The 23,209-nt window shown below is 36.2% G+C and overlaps 2 protein-coding genes across 2 annotated transcripts in view; one reads left to right on the forward strand and one right to left on the reverse strand.

Annotated features, from left to right (window-relative positions):
- The window catches only part of LOC139725816 (uncharacterized), a 45,563-nt gene extending 42,008 nt beyond the window's left edge, over positions 1–3,555 (forward strand). Inside the window, exon 11 of the mRNA XM_071636898.1 lies at positions 1–3,555. This exon is cut by the window's left edge and continues 593 nt beyond it. The gene's annotated coding sequence lies outside the window, so the exon portion shown is untranslated.
- A 3,798-nt stretch (positions 3,556–7,353) lies between these two features.
- LOC139725748 (lysM and putative peptidoglycan-binding domain-containing protein 2-like) overlaps positions 7,354–23,209 on the reverse strand; it is a 29,041-nt gene continuing 13,185 nt past the window's right edge. Inside the window, exon 4 of the mRNA XM_071636831.1 lies at positions 7,354–7,422. Coding sequence (XP_071492932.1) covers positions 7,409–7,422 — 14 coding nt within the window. The 3' untranslated portion in view covers positions 7,354–7,408. The remainder of the gene's footprint in view (positions 7,423–23,209) is intronic.

Here is a 23,209-nt window from a genome sequence, read left to right on the forward strand (position 1 = left end):
CCGAAAGATTGAGGATACATCATTTTCAAATTTGTGCGTATTCTTTCAAAATCTGATCCCTCAGAGTTGCTTCTACATTCTTGCTCGAACACTGCGAGAAGCATGTTAGGAATAAATAGCGCCACCACCTCAGGTTTAAGAGCGAGAAGGTCATTACTTACGCCTTTATGTGACCTCTAGAGCTTCACCTATCTTCCAAAATACAGAAACAACAACAACCAAACACTTTTTCTAAGTACTAACGTCTGTGTCTACGGGTTAGTACGTTTGTAATGGCTTTCATGTAACTTGTATATTGGGGAAATGCTACTATGATTGTTCGTCGCGGATCCATCCTACCGTCCCCTATTCCTTTTTCTTTTGATTTATTTCTCTTATCATTTGAATTTTGTTGCAACGAAAATTAAGTGGATTGATTTATTAAATTCTGCACTTTCATTTGTTTTATTTCATCGCAATTTGAGTTGTATATTAAGAATGTAATTATTTTGATTCTTACCTAAGTACGAGGTCCATCAAACCTTGACATCATCTTTGCCATAGAAGCTTTTTTTTTTTCATCAGAGGTATTTTTGCATTTTTACGTGCACTACAATCATTGACAATGTATAAGTTTCTAAGGTGCAAAAAGAGTTTTCTTTTCATAGAGAATATATTTTATACTTATTGGAAGCTTTTTACTAGAGGAAACTTAGAAATATGGAGAATTTACACAGTTGCACATTGAGTTTGTCTATAAAGTGTGGAACTGTGTTTATTCAAATCATGTCGTTATATCATCTGACCTTGACCAAATCGAATTCGTAGAGCACGGCAAATTCAAAAGATTCTGACAGAAAGCCTTACAAAAAAGAAAAATCTTCTCAAAGTAAGATCGAAGCTGTCGCAAATTCACGAAAACCTGTATATTCTCGAATTATATATATAAAATATATATGGAATTCGAAGCAACTTCCATAACAGTTTATGAAATGATTCTACACACTGAAAAGTCTTTAGTGTAAAATCTTTTAATCTCTACGAATTGTTTATCGTCGTATTGTTAATGCCAGTTTTGGGTTTCATAATTATCGATTTCCATAGACATATTATGATATAGAGTCGTGTCTTTTTGTCCTATGTGTGAAATGAAATGTAATTGGTTGAAACAAAAACTCCTCGAAAGCAGTATGAAATATTATCACGAAGATTATACTGTGCGATATTTCAGATCTTATCTAAGCCTTAGCTGACAAAAAGCAGATCTATTTCTGCAACCATTCCCAGTATCAGGACAACGTCAGTTACTTGTAATGGGTGCTTGATGCCTCAAAAAGCACATACATGATTACAATATCGTTATTATGTATAATATGCTAAGATATATATTTATTTACTTATAAGAACTGCTCGTAACAGCTAGTGATAAATCATGTGTTAATCTGTAGCGAGGAATTTTAAAATATTTGATAACATCCCGCGTATGAAAAAAGAAAAGTTTTCTAGAAGCGGGCTGTTATGAAGTATTGAGTGTAAGAGATTACACTTTATCCGTCTAAAGATTCTGTGTAAAACAAGACTCTTGTACATAAATTGCGAGTGCTACTTTCATCTTTGATGACTGATATGGGAGGGGGGTATGGAGAGGAGAGTTGGGTTTAGGCAACGTAAAAAGAGTAGTATTGTTAGTGAATCTCTCGTCCTAGATTTTATCTTGTACAAAGACAGATCGAAAGGTTACCAGACACGTCAGCGCTGACGTGACGTCAGCTTTCAAACCGGCTGATCACATAATAAAACATGTTGTGGCATTTGACTGATCTTCGCGGTCTACATTCGACAACCCCAGGACCACTCGAATGTCGCATGATATATGTATTTTTTCTGTTTATGAACAATGATGTGAGTCACGTGTAATCTTTTGAGAGGGGTAACCGTAATGTGTGTACATATATATGTACATTATACATTATACATATATGTACATTAGACTGGGCACCTAGGGTTCATATTTCAAAAGGTTTTTCTCTGAAGCGATAGATGAATAGAGTAGAATGGCATCTCTGCCATAGTTTTAGCCTACTGCCTACAGGAAATCAGGGGGCTCTGTGCAATATCGTTCATTATTTCAGAGAACTCTTAGGGAACAGATGGAATACGGCGAAGCTTGCATTGTGTCTGTTTGGGATTAAACCGCTTTCATCCGTGTACAGAAAACGCGCATCACTTTGTTCAGAATCAACTCTGCAGTGTAGAATTTCGTTACTGATCGTTCCACTAGGGTGCAATATCACTATGGAAACAAACGTCCACAAACGTTTCTTTGGCTTGATGGCGGAACGTCTGCTTTATCACTTCAGTGTATGGAAATTGAGAGTCGACATGATACGTTTAGTGTATATATACAAGTCTATTGTAAGATGACCTACGCCTGCGGTAATTACCAAAGTTGACATTCATTTTTAATGGACGTGAAGCAACATAATAACATTTGACTTCTCATTTATAAAACATTGTGTGGTTAATCTTGCTTGTGACGCAGGCGAATACGAGTGAACAGCCATCCATTTTCACCTTTTTTTTTTCAGCACTCTTACATTCCTTTCACGAAACGTCTCCCTCACGCACAATAAGTTTGCTAGTTTCTCCTAATTATGTTTCAGCACTTCGTTATTCCTCGTCTGTACGTACACCTCCTTCGCAGTCATTTTGATAGCTATTGACTGACCCACAATCATCTTGTTATTTTCCTGCACACTATAGTATCTATATTTAGCTTTGTAGAATCTCTCGCTTTGTTAAAGGCCCAGCTAAGGTTTATTATATTTTCAAGTTTTTGAGAAACACTCCGGAACCCCAGGTACGGGTCCGTTCATGTTCATGTACTTTCTTCTTTGTCTTTTTTTTTCTCACTAAATCTACTAGTGCCGTTTTAAGACTGAAATCATTAAGTTGTATATGGCTGATGAGATATGAGATGACAGAGTCCGCTGGTTTTAACAAGTTTTAACGTTAAGATTCTCTTCCTGCATTTCATCAAAACTATTTTCATGCTTTCCTTTCTGAAATACAGCATGCATTTGAAGATAGGGTGATGTGATCTTAAAATTTGGTATCTTCCAGGCAGGGAGGTAACCTGTGGGTACCTGGACTCAGGTCTTCATTTCTTTTGAGTAGGAACCAAAGCTTTATGTCATTTTCAGCATGACATGTTTTAAGAGTAGACACCAATTGTTAAGGAAGATTGAGACTGGTTCGATCGAAACCAATCACACTAAAATACACTTCCCTCGCATGGAAAGGGAAGAACTTCTGGTTTGTTTGTTGTTGTTTTTTTTTCACCTTTTTATGATTCATAACCTGTTCATCACGTTTATTTTGAGATTGTTTCTAGAGTTCACGCTTGGAACCATCTCAAAGATCCCTTTGTCATGAAACCTCTTGTTATAATGAACGCACTCTGCAGCTTTTGTTTTAACCCTGTCACCAAATAAAGTGTGCTGACTAGAGCTATCTGTGTTCGTGCCTCTTCCTTCTTCGCGCTAGTTTCAAAGACTCGGATAAGAATATAACACATCCATTGCACTTGCTGATGATTTCGAATGTTTTTTGTTTGTTTGCTTTGTTTTCTTTCTTTTTTAGGCGTGACGAAATAGAATGAGAGGGACAAAGCATTGTATGAAATGATAATTGCAGAGTAACTATCTTATATGATTCATATGGTTGCAGAGATTGAAGTCAAAGTATACTATAGTGCATGTAGCATTTCTGTGCATTAGATCGAATTCACACTTACACAATCTTCTTCTGGTCATCAAATTTGAAAATACAGTATTTAGACTACATTATCTCATATTTTCTATCCTGGCAAGAGTATAAAATCTTTGTCATTTAAGACGAACATTTATGTGCGATAATGGGTCGGTATATTTAAATGAAGGACGGTGACGAAATGGTGAATCTTAAAAAATGATAGATGAGACATAATACTTTCCCCTATTATACGCAATGTCTTTTTGAGTCAGAACATTAAAGGCTGACAGTCATTGATGCACGTTTCAAGAAAAAAAAAAGTTCCTTTTTGTCATGAAAGTTCATTTTAGAAATTTTGACTGATATTTCCTGTCTTCGCCTGAAAGTACAAAGAAAAATTCAACAAGTGGAGTTTTTTTTTTTAGGACAATAAAAAACTCTCAAATACAATCTTCTTGCAACATTACGACAGGCTACTGTATATACGCCAGTTATTTTCTTTGTTTTGATTGGTTGTTTTATAATATTAGAAGAGAGAGAAGAAGAGGAAGACAATGGAGAAAATAGAGATGGAAAGAGAGAATTGGAGAGAGAGAAGAAAGGACAGGAAGGAAGAAGATGAGATAGTAGGAGAGAGATGAGGAAAATATGGAAAACAAAGGATGAGGATGTGCAATAAAGAGGATCTCAAACTAAAAGGGCCCAATTAACATTATTACCCATAAAGAAAACAATATTCAAAATCCGGTGACTTTTTAAAATACCTACGTCCATTACTCATTCACGCACATTTTTTTGCACACAACAAAGTTGCTTAGCAACAAACATGACAGGCAGAATGAAAAGGTCGTTACTTTCAAACAATTTATTTAGTACATTGATATAGCAGTCTATTTCCATTTATACATTTACAAAACATGAAAATACAACACAATAATACATTCAGTGCATGATATGTTACAGTGATTTACATTCTATGGGCAGGACCACAATAACGTCAGTAAACATACTAGTATCTTCTGACTTTCGTCTATACAGGAGTGAAATCAAATATTCCTAAAAGTTGTCTTAGTCATGCTATTTATGTACATGTATGATTAGTAACTATTTGATTGATTTGAGCATTTAAACAAAAAGTGACTGATGCCTTCATTTTTATCTCCGTAAGGCTTTTAGAGGTGCAAACCACCAAATCTTACTGATAAAGTAACTATGGCAATTGCTTGATTTATGGAAAATCTTCCTTGGTGACAAAGGACCTTTTTTGTACAAACATTTTGGTTACCAATGTAATCTGTCAGTGACAGCGCAATGTGTTTGATCAACGACTTTTTAATCGTCATAATATTTCATTTGAAGGTAAAATGAACGTCCGCAGATTTTGGGTAGGAATCTCGCAAAGCGATTACCAACTGGGTTATCACTTACTTATATCATTCATTTACAATTCTTAACGTCAAAAGGCGCGTCAAACGGCGCGTAACGATCACGGAGAAATCTGGCTTATTGAACTCACCATCTTAATCTTACATTTTCTTTGAGTAAATTAGCAAAAAACAGAGTTAATCCTAATCTTTTGTAGTTATAATGGGTCAAGGGTATGTCCTTTTGCTGGATGTATCTTTAACCCAAGCTCCCCTCCCAATAATATACATAGCATGATGTACGAACAGGGTAAAAGTGCAGGATTATTTAGCCTGACAGCTGAGATTGCAGGAAGAACCGCAGCATCTTGTAGGTATAGTGTTGAACAAACCATATCTGGCCCTTGAAGTTGTAATGTATAATTGTTAAGGACTTTTAACTGAGAACAAACACATATCTTCTCGCTCCCCTTACATTTCAGATAATTCACCAAGGCTTTTAAATATAGAGCTTTGTATTCTAGATAATCCATTAAATATTTGCAAATCATTCGTACGGTGCGAAGCAGGCGGCAGGACATAGATTTTTAACTTATTTAAGTATGCTACAAGAAAAGAAGATTTTCCAATTGGCTTTAATGTTTCTGGTCCCACAGACTGGCAAAAACTCCCACACAAGACAGGCATCATTAATTCTTGTGTAAAGTCAGATGAAGTACTGGAAGAGAATCATGTTCGAAGCATTGCTATATCACACTCATTCACAATGACATACTTTTTCATTTTTATTCAGTATCACACTTTTTAAAAAAGCACGTTCTTTTGGTACGGCATTCGATTCATTTCGTAAAGTGAATAGAAATGTAGACATTTAACTATTTTATATCTATTTTACCGGTATCACGCTATATTCACAAGGGTCGACATTGTTGAAACGAAGGGAAGGGTATACACCATATATCACTGGGTGACTTGTCATTTGCTGTATTTCGACTTTCGTATAGATAATCAAACATGTGTGGAATAAAAATTAATTGACATGCTACTGACTATCACGATAATATGATTATGATACACCTTTATGTCATAAATATCAACACATATTAAGAACAATTGTGGTAGACTTAGAAATATGATAATATCAATCATGATTACAAAATAAACAAACCCGAAATAAGGCTAAGTTATGACCAGACCCAAAGTGATGTTCGAATGATAAAGACATATCTGCATATTTTGCCTAAAATTATTTGGATCTTTCGATTCTTCACAACAAAACTACCCCATAACAAATTACATTTCCCACTAACTCTAAACAAATTTGATTCACGTATATTGCCTAAGCTTTTTTTTCTTCAAAAGAACCATAGTTGTAGTATTGCACTTAAGACCGAGTACACATAGACGCTTATGAAGGAAATGAAAATGTACATAATGACGTAATAAGGGAAGCGGTGTTCCGTGTTACGATAGTCACTTCTTGGCATTCTGGCCTGTCTATATTAGCTCTTCTCTCTACCTTCATACAAATCTATCTCTTGTAAATTAGCGATTACGTATTATACATAATCATCGTATTCTCGAAACTTTACACTTTCTGTACGGATGAATAAATGCATAAACTGCATGTGCACACCTTGACGGGAGAGTAATATGGCATGCAAACGGTTACTCGTGAAGTCCTGAACATAACTCTTTTTTTTTTCTTCTTCTTTTTTTCTTCTTTTTTGAGAGGGCATATATTGCATGAGTATTCCCAAGGCTAACCAGTCAGCGCGACTTAGATAAGAGAGAAATCATGTGGGTTGTGATTGTGAATAAGTGTTTTGTGTCTTGTGTAGTTTCAGTTAGCCTTATTACAAATTAAAAATAAATCATAGTTCTTCGAGAAAGAGGGAGACAGAAGGAGAAAGGGGAAAGGAGGGGGAGGGGTCAGACAGTAAATCAAGAGATTACTGATTGTTAGTCAAAATCTCGACAGATGTTCACCAGTTAACACAATGTCTTTGCACATGTTATGACGAAATGGATATGATATATATGACAACGATAAAGTTTTCTATGACGAGACTTAGACTATGGCTTATTGAAGTCTGAATCTGCAGAGTATGAATGAATGCCTTCTCTAGACATAAGGATTTAAGTGGAGATGTTCATATTTGTCTGTAAATTTACACGCCGATGTATTATTACATGTATTTCAATGATTTTGGCTCGTCATCGATAGAGGGCGCTCATTGCCTTCTCGTACTGTGGCGTCTTGAGTTGGGCGAGCTCGTTGGCGGGCGGGCAAGTTCTCGTCACGGCGTCTATCACGATTCGTAATCTGCGAACAATAAAACCACATGGCGTTGGAGGTAAACATTTAAAAGCTCTAGATAAACCACAGTTTCCAAGTCAAAGAACCACTTTGAATCATCTTTGGGTATTGACATCTAGTGTAGAACTAGAACACAGTGAAAGAGGTAAATGTGAAAAGAGACGATGTGCTAGTACCGGTACACTGAGGCTAATATCTTATACATCTCGCAGTTATTATAATGACAACAAAAAGATAGTCTTGCACACCGAATGATTTCAGACTTTGTGCTGTCTAGGCCTATCTGGTAGTTGTATTTAGTAAACCTCTCAATATGCCGACGATGTTTTTCTCTAAATTAGTATATATATTGTTTTGTTTTGTTGTCGGTTTTGTTTTGTTTTTTTATCACGTCCGGCATCTTTTCATGTGTATCACTTAGTTCATTGTACTTTTTCAAATCAAATGAAAACCTGTCTCGGATGTATGTGACACGACAATAAAGATGCATGATAGATAGAAAACATATCTGAATAGATGAATTGACAAAAGCAGCTTAAACGCAATAAGTATGTAGAAAATTCATTAACTAACTTAAAGATAAACCAAAACTTAAAAGAGATAGATGAGAAAATTGGTAGAGTAAATCGAATTAAATACGTAAATATGAATTAAGAAGCAGATTAACAGAGTCAATATGATTAAAAAGACAACAAAAAATGAATGGACTTAGCAATCAATAATAAATCAATGACATTTGATTATGTTACCAATTGACATGGGTGAAGTTAATATATTACTGGCAATCATAATTCACTGTAAGTGACTAAAGAAACGAGGGCATTTAGCCAAATAAAAACAGAACATAATTATAAGTGCGAGGAAGCAACAGATCATTCGTTAAAATCAGTATCAAGAACTAACCCTTATTTACAAAATGAATCAATGTCCAAGAAAATCTGATCTCCTGAGTGTATTGTCACTGATTTGTGTAAAGACAAATAAGTTCATATTTATTGTTCAGTTGCATCTTTCACTGTCTTATCAACTGTCCAACTGCATACCAGGAGAGTGATTCGAGTATCTAAGAATGTCAGTAGCAATGAGATGTGATAAGGCATTCTAAATTTAAAATGTCAAAAACCCATCTTCGATCATCTGGTATTTTACACTCAAGGTTGGAACTTATTCATGACGTCATAAACCACCAATAGCATACTTGACGGTAATACTAAGAAGAAGCAAACAGGAGGGGAAGTCGGTTCATCCGTAAGGAATCTAAGAGGGGTAAACATCAAGGGGACGTACATTCATGCATTATCTATCTCATTTACCATATCTATAATTATGCACATAAATAGAGATCATTATGGAAAATAGATAGATTTGTCACATAGGGAAATGTGACTGACATGTACAATTCCGTACTCAGCGGTCAGTCTAGCTTCATATCCCCCCCCCCCCTAAAAGGGGGGGGGGGAGTCTCGTTGACGTGCAAGCAACTTTCAACAGAACACAAAAATGAAAGAGAAGAGAAAAGATTCAAGGCTAGAGAAAAGCGAAAGTGAAGGGAACCACACAAGTAGAGAGGTAGAGATAGAATGGAAGGAAAATTTGATACTAGCATAAAATCATAAGAGGATAAAATTATGACCGAAGCAGAGAAAAGAAGCATAATAACATAAAGGAATCATATGTTTAAAAAAATATGGAAAGGAATAAAATCATGGAGGAATGAGAATAGTGGGGAGGGAACAGTGAATATCATAGAGTATAGGAGGGTAAAGAATGGTGTGAGGGGAAACGAAGTATAGACGGGTGAAATTATACTTCTAAACCTTATATGATATTTGACTCATTTTGGGGGGCATTCAGATAGCATTCGTTTCTGTTTGAAATTATCTAATTTCATTGTGATAGATTTTCTATCGGATATTCGTCTTCTCAGAGATAATTGTTTTGAGACGTGGCACTAATCTCTTTATAGAGGTCTTATATGAACCGCTTTATGTGTCTAAAATTGCCTTTACATATTTCTGGACCTGGTATACAAATCATGCGTACTATATACATCGTGGTTAAGATAATAGTATACCAGATGCCATGCAAAGTTAATGTTAAACACATCAAACAATCATGGCCTAATTATTATGTTATAGAGATATGATATGCTCATTTTACTTGTTGATATCATGTTGATCCACCAAATGTTTTGTGACTATACATGTTTTTGACAGTCAGTTCCAACCTGCTGTTGGTCTACGCTGTATTGAAATTAAGATGTGCATGCAATTGCAATTTATACTAGCGCAAATGAAATGATAATAATCGTCAGTGTATATATAAAATCAGATGGAATAAAAGGAAGTAGATACTGTTAATGATCATCATGCGCTGTTGATATATGTGGAGTAGTATAACAGGGTTAGGGTTAAAGATTTTGTGTCATATCCGCAAAATCCCAACTATACCACATCACATTTTAGCTGTCTTGCAATACTGTCTCCGAAATGTGCATTTGAGTTTCGTCTGTATGATCGCAATGACTTTTTTTTTCTTATTTTGATTTTTTTTAAAGCTTAGCATAACTATTCTGCCATAGCGAGCTGTTCACATAACAGAAAAAACGGGCAAACATAAAGCTTCAACTCAGTCAAGCTTATATGGTGACATTATCTTCTTACACCTGTAAGACCGCAGGCAGGCTTTGGTGAGTTTGACACACGTACAGATTACAAAAAAGGGGGAATCATAAGCACATATACGTTTACATCAGTTATCATTAGAGAAGATCCATTACCAAACAACTGACACAGCACTTGATCTGTCTTCTGATGGCATGCAGAGAGGGTGGTGGATAGAGAAGAGAGAGAGAGAGACGAGGAGGATGTAAAGTTAGAAAGAAAAGGACATTTTGATTTAGAACTGATAACTGATCAAAGATTTGACTTGATTGAAGCAAACATTATAATAATAATCCAATTTTAGACCAGTGAGTGTGGCTGCAGAACAAGCACTTGATCAGCTCCCGTATATTTCTTTGAGGTTTAGACACTGATCCATCTCTAAATTCACAAAAGGTATAGACATCGGTAAAGTGAACAGAATGGAGTATACATGAGGACACTATCTGACCATCATGGCCTCCATCGTGGCTATACAAACAGTGTCTGAGAGCTATACGGCGTCATCAATATCTGATTGATTCAGTGGTTACAGAGTCTTTATATCCGATGGTTTGATAACAAGAGGAACTGAGTGGACTTGGTATCATGGTTTCATGATAACTCATTGGCACCATTCTACCATTCACTATTAGTCATGATAATCAGGCCTCGACCAACATATAGATTTAAGCGGGAACCACGTTGCATTCAATCACTGAATTTCAGTTATGTTTTTTTTTTTATTCTAAAATATTGTAAGAGCAGAACATTTTTCAGAGAAGTGTCGTGGTTCCACGAAACTCGTTGGAGACCCAAGACTAAGTTTTGTGTTGACAGTCCAGGGTTGAAAGTTTGTGAGATGTGGAAGATTGGTGACAATAATTTAGGGAAGATGAAAAGAGAAAAGATTTTTGTGCTTGAAAGTAGCCAGGGATGAAAAGCAATAAAGTCAGAATCCACATTTTTTTTTTTTGGCTTCAATGTCGCTCAACAGACATCTCACATGATTTTGTAATGCAATGTTTGTCTTACAATTAATATCTTGCATACCGTTTGCAATTATGACTCTGGACGATATAGTTATTATCCCTATATACAAGGAAAAGAAATTGCGTCAAATATGTGTCAATTGATGCGAGGACGTAATTAAGTGGAAACAGAAACACTGAAATCTTTTGGAAGATGGTTCATAACTCATACCCTCGTACAGACTTTTTACCTAGAAGGCAAGAAGCATGTATGTTATGGTTGAGAAATTTACAACAATGAAAAGTAGCTCTATCAAAGTTGACAATTTGGGGATTAATGTGTAATATTTCAGCAGAACTACTGATGACTACATCGTTACCAAAAATCAATTTCATAAATATCAGCGCATAATTTTCAAAGCACCCTGATAGCGATTTGTCACATTATCGTTATCAGTTGTTGATTTTTAACAAAGCAATATCTTTATAACTCTCCGATGCTAATAACAAACAAAACGACTACAGCAACTGTGGGGAACATCTAAAGTAACTATGTAATACATGCATGCGTGTTGACTTATATTGATTCAGGATACCCTCAACATCACTTATGTAGCCAAATGAAAATCTAAATACGTATCATAATTATATTTCATAATAATTCTTAAACAATTTTTTTGTTGTTGTTGCTCAGATTACTTGGATACACTCACAAAGAAAATGTTTCGAACCAAGATTCTGCCAGTGACATCATAATTATGTCACTCTTTATGATCGTTGCTAAAGTACTAACATGATCAACAAAAGACATTGCAGAGAAACATGCACGTTATGCCAGGTCTAGGGGGAGAACTGCATTCCAGTGTACAATTATTACTTATCTTATTTAGTACTTAAGAAATGATAGACAGATGTTGCCGCTGACAAAATTTGGTTGGGAAGATTTGTATGTGTGTGCGTGTGTGTGTGGGCGTATCCAAGTAATCTGAAAAAAAAATGTAATGTGTAGGCCTTATGGTCGACGCCCTAACAAACAGTGACTTACAGTACTAGATTGAAAAACAACTCAGTTTGAATTAGCATTTGAAATACTTGATAGATAGCCTGCCAAACATCGACTGTAGAGTCCAGTTCGCCCGTACACAAAGGGAGTGTAAACTATAGATGTTCAAAACCTCATTTTGTGTTCAAATTCCGTTATCATCATTCAATGCAAAAGCTCTGCTCTCGACATCTTAACATAGGCTATCATACACATTGTGTACATCCCATAATCATAGCTAGTCCCAATTTGTTGTGCTAATGTAGGTCTACTAATGATTTAGATTAGGCGCTGAAAACAGCTCAATGCCGTCAACGAGGCCTCCAGGGAGAAATCATGTCACATAGAATTATGGAAATTTGGGTGGGTCCCTGTCAACTCTAATCTTATTCAAACAGATCACTGTACTGCATTCTGTCATTATATATCATCTTATTATTTGACTTAGTGTTCCAAATGTGAGTTAAGGTCCCCCACACAAAAACAAAATTGTACTCATAAATGATAGTCATTAATGAGAAGCTCATTCGATCCCCATCATGTAGTATCAGAGGAAAGGGCATGACCCCGATTCAGCATTAATAGCATGAAACACTCCCTCAGCGAAAAAGAAAACAATAGCAACAAACATGTGCCAAGACTGATCAAAATCTGGTGACAAGTATCACAAGGGAACAATTCTGGTTGGTGAGGTGCGGGAGGGAAGTATTGGGAAACCTTAAAATGCACCAACAAAAGTACAATCGGTCATGAATATCTTATAAATCACAAAATTATTTAGGTAAGGACTCCTGATTCATTCTACATAAAGAACATTCAATGGCGCCAAGTTGGTCCGTGGCGTGGATACCATGGTGAGTCCTTGGAAGTTTTCAGAATAGCCTCACTTGTAACTATCACACGACAAGAACACTGCTTACGTACAGTGGGGAGGAGGTGGGCTACAAGAAAGGGGGGGGGGGGGAGGGTAGCCGAAGAGGAGTATGTATTGCATAGTGTACACTACAGAGAGGCGACATTGCTATCAGAACAATGCGAGTAAGCAGCCCTAATTTCTTCTGCTGAATCTCAAAAAGATATGAACAGCCTGCGTCGCAATGTGGATAGACATTGGGAGCACACCTGGGCGATGTTTCACGAACTCGAACTTAATTTAAGATTGACTGAAAATTATGGTATGCCACTGGATTCCCTGTTCTATTTCATTTGCCTAATCACCACCCACTTCAAATTATCATTAATGTTTACAGAATAATTTCATTGTTATTTATTTTATTTTGTATTATCAATGGCTACATGAAAAAAAAAGTCTCAAAAATCTTCATTTTCATTAGAAAGTTGAGCAACATTGAAGACACACACAGCATATCATGATTTTTAGTCAATTATAAATTCTAAGTTCGACTTAAATTCTTCGTGAAACACCCCCTGATATATTTTCTGCAATGTCCTGTAATGTGATATCTGACAGGACAAAATTGTTATTTCTCTCCGATTAACTGAATTACAGGATAATCGGAATGTTTTCTAACTTTTGAAACGAACAAAAGACGGTCGAAAATAGATACAGCTTCCCTTCTTCAAACAGTTATAATAGCTGCAATTTGTAATTTACAACTAAGGTGATATATCCAATAATTTCACCAAGTTGATATTGTGGATTAGCAAATCAGGGCTGCTACTCTGTAAGGAGACCAATCAAATCAAAAAAGACGAGAGACTTTTGCGCCATACTATTTTGACCGACTAAACTACAAAATAATGAACTGTCAACCACAAATGTATAATCAAACACGCAACAAATTACAAACTTAGGTAAGCTGTTGTTGATGTTCTTGTACTTGCCTTTTTCAATGTATGATAAGCTCATAAACACGTTTCCTGCTGAATACGATAATCTATGGAACACGTGTTCAATGGGAATTGGTATTTGGTGTATAGGGGGTCAACAGCGGTGTGTAGAGTGGTTTACAGAGTGGTGAAAAAAATACGGGAGTCAAGAGCAGATTGGATTCAGATGGGACCGGAATCGGAATTGGAATCGGAATTGGAAACGGAATCATAATGAATTCGGAATTGAAAGCAGAATCGGAAAGGAGTCGAATTGGACACGGAGTTGGAATGAAATCCAATTTTTTACCCGAGAGGGTAGGAATTGGAATTGCATACGGAGTTGGAATGGAATCAGAATGGGAAACGATGTTGGAATGGAATTGGAATTGGAAAAGAGGTTGGAATGGAAATCGGTATTGGAAATGGAGTCGGTATGGAATCAGAATTGAAATAGTTCTCGCAGTTGGGTTCGGTTTCGCGGAAAAGTTGGTCGGGATTGGATATGGTTTGGGGTGGGGCAGCGTGCAGTTTGGAGAAAAGCAAACAAAGAGACATTGTTAGAATATCTGGCGCTGGCAACGATTTAAGCAATGATCAACAAAATTGCCTAGTATGGCTCTATGAATTAACAACATCACTATCAAAAGAAATGACAAGGCAAATCAGACGAATCAAGCAAAATAATAGTTTGATGTTTGAACTAAGCCATATATCATATTCGTCTTTCTACTATTGACCTGTGGTAATAATGCTATATAGAGGTCGCTGTGAAATCAGTTCTTACACTACAGAGGCTCAGCCTACCCTCAGAAGACTTTTAAGAATAGCCTAACTGATTATAGTTATTGTAATAGTATTAGTGAATTTATCACTATTCTATCATCACTATCATCAGTAACATTAGCATCATAATTATCATTGTTATTATCTGAAGTAAATGAAGGTTTGGTTACACGTGTAACATATTCGTCATAAATCTGCTGATTCTTTCCATATTTACCGTTTTAACTACAGCAGTCACATCAACATTTTACTAACATCTAACATGTAGGCTCAACTACCAATTGAGCCTAGAACGAAATATTGGAGGGATGGGGAAAGGGGGGGGGGGGAGTGCTTTACAATGAAGCCAACGGCAGTCACAGTCAAATGTCGACACAAGGAAGGACACATAGTGAGCAAAATAAAAACAACAAGATATATAACGCGGAATCATATAGGAAGGTAAAACAATGTATAAGATCCATCCTTCCACTGTCGCCAATGAATAAATGACAGCAGAGCCCTATACCTAAATATGATTCAAATAAAAGATTTTATGTACATACTATTAATCAAGAGATCCTACTGAGAATTGCGGTTGACTATGCTGCTTTGTTTTGCCGGTGTTAAACAAAGAATTGTTGTAATGATCTGAAGACGGTTCTCAAGACCATGTCTTGCATCTGATAGAAAGTACAATATTTCACGAACATGCCAAATGTTGCTTTTATTTTGATTGCAGCAAACTTTAAGAGTAATTCGAAGTCACGGTGAACTCCTTATAGTATTCGATTTGTGCATTCTTTGAAACGCATTTGTTGATTGACTATTTGGCACCATTCATTTCTTTGTTGTCAAATGTTATACTTTCGCAATATGTCAAATGTTATTTTTGTAATTTGATTGTAGAAAATGTCAAGAGCAATTCTAAGTCACGGTCAACCCTATAGTAGTTTTCGATTTGTACACTCTTTGAAACGTATTTGTTGATGTACTTCGTGGTTGCTCCTAACCGGATTCTATACCTTTAAGTTTTAATGACTGCACACGTAATATGTCTTATCGATATGGGAGTGTTAACATCTGTTACAGTTGATAAGGTTGTTTTTACTCGTATACACAAACCTTTGATACGATCACATGAGCCTCTATATCTATGTCAGAGATCTGGTAACAAAAGTTTACTTACGCCAAGAATCTACCTTTGAATACCGTGCACCTGCAGGCAAAGTTCGCGAAGGCATACGACCAGGACCTATATTTGTCTTTCCCTATATATACAAAGTCATTGTCATACGATCACGATGAACCTACTATTGCGGCAATTAATTATTATTACAGAACCTGCAACCTTCATTCTCTTCCGTCATTCATGTTGACTGAATGCATTGATTGTGCTATGCTCTGGTTCACTTAGAAACCCCTTATCATTATGACACACAACAAAAAGGTTTATAAAGAATGTCCCTTTTGTCTCTGGGCTCCCTGTAAATATGGTATGCTTGTACTGTATCATTTATTTCATGCAGCTAAAATCACAAGTTCTCCATTTACGACAGAAACAAAAATACACACGTAATTATAGTAATATCGTCTGTGTATCATTACTTAACATTTAACTTGGTTGCATTTAGATTCATATGAGCAGACCAGAATTATACCAGTGTCAGCACCCAGGCATCTGTACTGTGTATTATAACTATTATATAAAAATGTATCATAACTACAGGATGATAATGCGATTGTGCTGGTCCTTTATGACATGGTTCACTGCTTTGAACACTGTAACAAAGTCTTTGCAGTGTATGTGATCAACAACCTTTCAGTCCTCCGCTATAGAGCGTGTCATTAATTGCTTTTTTTTCATTTTCTGTTGATTTTCTCTTTTTTGAATGATGTTGGGCTGCTTTCGACTTCGTTTTATTCAAATGAGCTCTACAGTCAAAATGTTCCTGAATTGAACAAAATTTTCATCAATGACGTTAAATTCAGGCATGGACATTTGATGGACGACCTGACTTTAGAATTGCGTTCAAAACTGACGCCATTACTTGATCTATGTTTTCTATATGATGAAAACAAAAATATACTTGTGAGTGCATTGAGGTCTCGTATCTTATTCATGCCATTTCACTCAGTGTTTATCTAACCACAGTTGTATAACAATTCACTACTGGTAAACATAACACGTGTAACATGATGGTACCGAAATTCAGTTGATAAAAGACTGGTGTTGATAAAAAGAATTACAGAGAATGCCGTCTGAAAAGGGTGTAGATTTTTATGCCTTTCTTCTGATATATATGTAATAGTTATTCCAAAGAGCAAGCACATTCTGATAAGAGGTCTTTTACAACCTGCGATATCTTGATAAGGGAGTTCGTGTAATTGTTGTGTTCGAACAATAACCGATGTTGAAGTCCATCCAGAACTAGGCGTTCAATTTTGTATAAGTGGGGTTCTACAGGTACCAGTTGAGTGATCGTGGTTTCCCAAGGCGCTCAAAACATAAAGAGTTATAATGTGCTGGTACCATAACTACCACCCCTTACCCCGTGACCAGTGTAGCTATGTACAGCACCGCCACCACCATCATACCTCAACTCTCGGGTCTGCGGGCTCCCATTCTGTTCCTCTTCCTATTGACAACTTGTCACACGTACAGTTCCGCATTTTATTTCGATTGTGCTACATATATCGTCATAAATCAGTCATCATATATCATGCATATTATGAAAATTTCTGCTTTGATATCAACCCCTCCCCCCCAAAAAAAAAAATGCCTTGAGCTGTGCATGTATCCCAGATTGAATGCCTCGAAACGTATTTCAAAAGAAAAGCTGGCTAGCTCGTGACTGTCCTCCGTGGATAAGGAATAGACTGAATACAAACTTGTTTATTGGGGAGCACACTCTTGTCATCCTACGATAAAAACGGTTTCTTTTTCTTTCTATTTCCTCAATGAAATTAAGCAGTATACCATAAAAAATTACAGTCATATTTTTCATCCTATATAGTATCCCATATCCGAAGGAAGAATTATAAGCAACATTTGGCCTTTAAAAATGCATTCGAGACCACGACTATAAGAGAGCTTCAATCTTGAATGACAAACAAAAAAAAAAATCCGTTTTTAGCAAGAAATGAAGACACACATGACTGCAGCGATGAGAATCCAGGCATCCAGCTGACTAGAAAAGGCCATTAAATCAAGAATTAAAAAAGTCATCCCATTTTGGCAAGTTTATAGGTCATTCTCATCAATTCCGAGAGCGAATAGTGGGAAATCTACTGCACGACGTCGTAATCGAAGAGGCAAGAAACAACTTGGATGACTCTGAGCCTATAGTCGTGACCACTTTGAATTTGTGGAAAAGCATTTTGAAAAGGTTTATTTCTGTGGTCAGTCCTTTCTATTCACGTGACATGAAATGTTTGTGGTAAAGCTTACGTACTTAATGACAAAATTTTGCATAAAATGGACAAAAACAGGAGTTGAAAGTTTTTTGACATTATTGAAACCTTATAAAACTAAAAAGATATTCATGAAACCTTATAAAACTAAAAAGATATTCATGAAACTTTGATAAGATTATACAGTGAGAGTTGTGCGCTTAATAATACTCGCCAAGGTTATCTGAGATCTTCGTATGCATGTATTTGCTAATGATTTCCAGATGTTTATGAGGACGAGTGGCGTGGGTGTTAAGTGATAGCTTTAAAATGTAGCTGATGAGATCATTATCTGTGATGTCCATTATCTCAGCCAAAGCGTGTTCGATAATGATGCACGTGGAAGGGTTATAGACAATGATGTTTTCATCTAGGAGATTGTCAATTTAGCTCGCCGGCGTCCCCCGGATAGAATCCCCGTCAGTGAATTTCTTCGCGGTTGCCATGGCTACAAATACAATCACAAAGTCTATTGGCGAATGACTTCTGGCTAACAACATGTTGTGATGGAGAGGAATTTTGACGCAGAACTGTTTGAAATGGTTCTTCCTCAATCTTTCACAACGATTTATCATCTATTTGCCTTTGTATCTGCAACTTTTTGTTTGTCTATCTTTTTTTTTTCATTTGCATAACTGTAGCATTTCATAATATCTCTATCATCCCGCCTCCAACGTTTGCCTATATGATGTTATGCAAGTTATTGCAGATGGATTTTGCCAGATGGTTATAAATCTGAAGAAGCTGGGCAGTTTCACGATGAGATATGTATGCATCACATTTGTCATGTTAGTGTGGCAAAAATTAATGTAGTGAATGAACGGTATTGAATCATCGTGGTTAGGCTGTAAAGCAAGTTACATGTTCGTTTCAACTACGCAATCATGAGTCAAAGTGAAATTCCCTAACAATAATTGACTATCGAACAAATTATTGTTCACCAACTCACAGCACGCCCAGTCAAACCCTCCTTAATTAACTACAAAAAGAAAAATCCACGAAATAAAAGCAAATTGATGGCATATTGCGACATTCTTTTCTTTGTCCTGTGTCCACGTTAGTTACTAAAGCTATCACTATTTGTAGCAATGTTATACAAGCTGTGTTAAAGAATACTTTTGTTACTCTTTATGGAAATCGCAGCATGATGATTTGAGAGCATGAAAATAGAGACATGGAGTGAATAGAAGTGTTACATGCCCGGTTTGGTCAGGTCAGCCTTGGATTTACTACATATGACAGAAATCTATTTCGGCTCTCAGTGGTGGCGACACAGATATCTGAGAGCCAGTGGGCAAGTTTTGACAGAAGAATTTAATCTTTGTCATTTAATTACAGTCATCTCCCCCCCCCCCCCATTTTTTACATTATTATATAAACGTGTGATTTTATGAATGAAATAAACAGAGCTGGTACGGAGAGATGAAATTCTTTATCACTTATGTTTGCTAGTGGATGGTATAACAAATGAATGGTTTTGTGACAGTTGGTTTGAAGCAAATAATGTATGGCAGAAACCATAAATTCTGGATCCATACCAGTTACTTGTCATACTCTGTGCTCTCGATTTAAACCTCCTAAAGAACATACAAATAAACAAGACAAAAATGAGGTCAGAATCCAGTGTGTGGGTGATATTGTATAAATAATCATTTCACAAGGGTAATATCGTAAAAGAGCAATTACTGCAGTCTAGACAAAGGAAACCAAAACATGAATCCCAAGCACTTTATGTCATTGAAGAGAAATGAGGAAATAAAATTGTGTATACATAATCACATAATAATTGTAAGTTGTGCTATATCAGTTAATCTAGATTCAATGGTGTTTAAAAGCCATGGAGAATGATGAAATTGGTATAACCAAAAAGTGAAGCATGTAGTGTCAGGAAAAAAAAGGAAGAAAACAGGCAAACAAACAAAACAAACGAAAACGATTGCTGTTCGTTATTCCGAAGGTTGGTTATACCGAAGATTCGTTCATCCAAAAAATGAAATAAGGTTCGTTATTCCAAAGGTTTGTTATTCCGAAACCAAATATTCTGTATATGTACATAGATGTTCGTTAATTCGAAAATTAAATAGGGTTCGTTAATCCGAAGGCTTTATTCATTCATTCATTCATTCGTGTTTTATTCCGAAGGTACATTTAAATTCTGAAGGTTCGCTCGCCCGAAAATGAAACAATTCGAAGGGTTCGTTGTTCCGATAATTCGTTAATCCGAAAATGAAGCAAGGATTGCTATTCCGAAGGTTCCTTAATCTAAAAATGAAAGCAATGTGCGTTCAAACAACCTTTCAGAATTACAAATCTATTTCGTTTTTGGATTAACGAACCTCCGTAATAACGAACTGTGGACCGCTCCCCCCCCCCCCCCAAAAAAAAAAGGGGGGGGGGAGAAGAAAGAAACAACAAAACAAAACAAAACAAATACGAAGCAAAACTAACACACACACATTGGGTTCATACTTTTAAGTACATTATACATATTAGTTTCTCGACATTGCTATTGAATACTAGGAGTTTAACTCTTTCATATTATTTTTGGCATGTTATAGTATTCATGGTTCTAAGGTGAATTGGCACTTTGCCACTGGTTGATGTCATATTCTGGCGAATAAAGTACGGATTACACTGTACAGAGAAAGGATACAACTGTGTACAGCAAAATTAATTGGCGGTTCAAATATGTCATGATTCTGCGTTGATGTACACATATCAATGATTCAGTGTGTGTTTATAAATTGAAAATAATATGCCACTGAAAGGAGAGGAAAATGAAAAATTGAAATGTGGTAGTCTTGAATGCACATATAAGGAAGAAAAAAAAAAACACGAAAACAGAACCGTGTACATGAACACTGCAAGCCAGTGAAATGCTTAAATATGATTATGTTTACATTGCATTTCACCACCGATCTATATATATGTGAAAAATATGTGTACATCTCAGCCATCATGAAAAAGAGTAAAACAATGGCGAGTATACACTACCATGAAAATAGCTGCAATTTGTGCCAATAGAATATGTACGGCCTGTAGGCCTAACAATCTGAAGCAAATGTTGATGATGAAATGTGCGCTGAAATCAATTGTAACCTAAAGACCTTTTTGAAATGTGATTCAAATTTGATGTGTGTATTTCTTATGAAGCACGATGTATTCAATACATAGTGCACATTCTTCTATTGCACAAAATTTACTGGGATGATTCAAGTCATGTAAACTGCGATCATATTTTTGACCTTCCCACACAAAAGCCTATGAATTCAGTCTTCATGAAATGCATTGGTTGTGATCTTTGACCTTATGGATTGACCTTTATTCCCTTTGCACGAAGGACGTATCTCCCTATGCATTTCTGTCTTCTATATGAAGTAAACTTCCATTAAACTTTCCAGGTTGAAGTTGTGGCTGGAAAACATTTCAGCCAAAGTTCAATGAGCCTTGCCCTTGACTTCTCTCTCATGCGGAAGCTTATACAAAACTGTATCATTATGGGGTAATCTCTTTTGGCGGCTACCATACCCCTAAGCCATATAAATTTTGATGAACTTATTTTCAACTCCCCTGCCAAATTACATCATCATTTGAACATTCCTAGCAGAAGTTACATACGTATATGAAAGTTGGCATTTTCTTTCAAAGTTCAGTGTCACTCCATCTTTAAGGATTTTGCCCAAAATCTAACCAGCAAATCTACACCTCTAGTATATCATACCTGTGCTCAGTATCAACAAAACTCAGTGAAAGTTTTCATAAAATTGCAATAACGCAGCATGTTGATAGACAGATCAATAGCGGACAAACTGCTACCAGAAAATTGTAATACCTCTGGCAATCTGCCGATTAAGGTATTTCATATCTTAATCAGTATTTTGATATTTGATATATCTAGATTTTTGCCAAAGAAACTACCATATCTGTGTCAGACCATAAATGCTAAACTTGAAAAAACAAACAAATCAATAGCAAGCAGGCAATTAGTCTAGATATGCATAGACCACTGTGACCAAATAATTTAGGTGTATATTTGGTAAAGGAGGAACAAAGACTGATACATGATGTCAGATAAAAAGAATTGTTTTTCTCTCAAATAAGGTCTTGTAAGTAAAGTCCCAGCTCTCAAACTTATTGACTGCACTAATATCCCACCAATACTGGGGACCGTTTCATGAAACTTTTTGTCAGCTGACAACTGTTAAAAGCTACTGAAATCCTTGCATCTGATTGGCTGATAGCAAATTTGTCAGTGAAAACCTCCGACAAACTCATTGATGAAACGCCCCCAGGTATTACGTGTATTGGAATTACTGGATGAAGCAAATGGGTTATTCAAGTTGTGGAATGCTACAGCTTGTAATGTGCATTTTAAGGAATTTATGTACACTTTATGCTCAGAGCGAAATTCAATTCAATTCAAAGGAAGGATTCAAAGGGTAAGGATATATTTTGATACACCGAGGGTAGGAAACATACATGTAACCCTAAAGGGAAATGATGACAACAGAATGTAAGGAACAGTGCAGGAGACAATGATATCATATTATTCACATCAAACGATTTGCTTGCAGAAGAAATGACAACAAAACACAGGCTCAGACAAACCCTACTGTATGTTGCTACATCAAATCACAGATATGTTCACTCAACATGGAATCACACATGCACTGACAAAAGCACAAGAACCACAAAAGAAACACGGCTAACAGGCACTTTTCTATTTGTATACAAATACATGTACAATGTAATTCTTTTGATTTTATGGCAAGCTTCAAATATTTCACCAACACCGTAAGTACTGTACAAACACAGCGCAAAGCACAAACATTTAATGTCCCACGAGTATTCCCATCGACACATTACTACGACACCAAATATTCGTGATTTCCTAGATTAAGTACAGGTTTTCAAAATACACCATTTCCCTCAATCCCTTTGAGGAAGTCCTGTTAGTCTTGATTTTATTATGGACATATTATACCTGTAAATGTATGAATTACAGCAATTTTTGGCATTCTACTGGTACACCAACTAAACACATGAAACTTGTAATCTCTTCGACCATAGCTGCATATTGCAGCAGTACA

This window comes from Diadema antillarum, unplaced genomic scaffold (genome assembly GCF_040938485.1).
Source record: "Diadema antillarum isolate AM-2024a unplaced genomic scaffold, OU_Dant_1.0 seq00000059_RagTag, whole genome shotgun sequence".
In the NCBI taxonomy this organism is placed as follows: Eukaryota; Metazoa; Echinodermata; class Echinoidea; order Diadematoida; family Diadematidae; genus Diadema; species Diadema antillarum.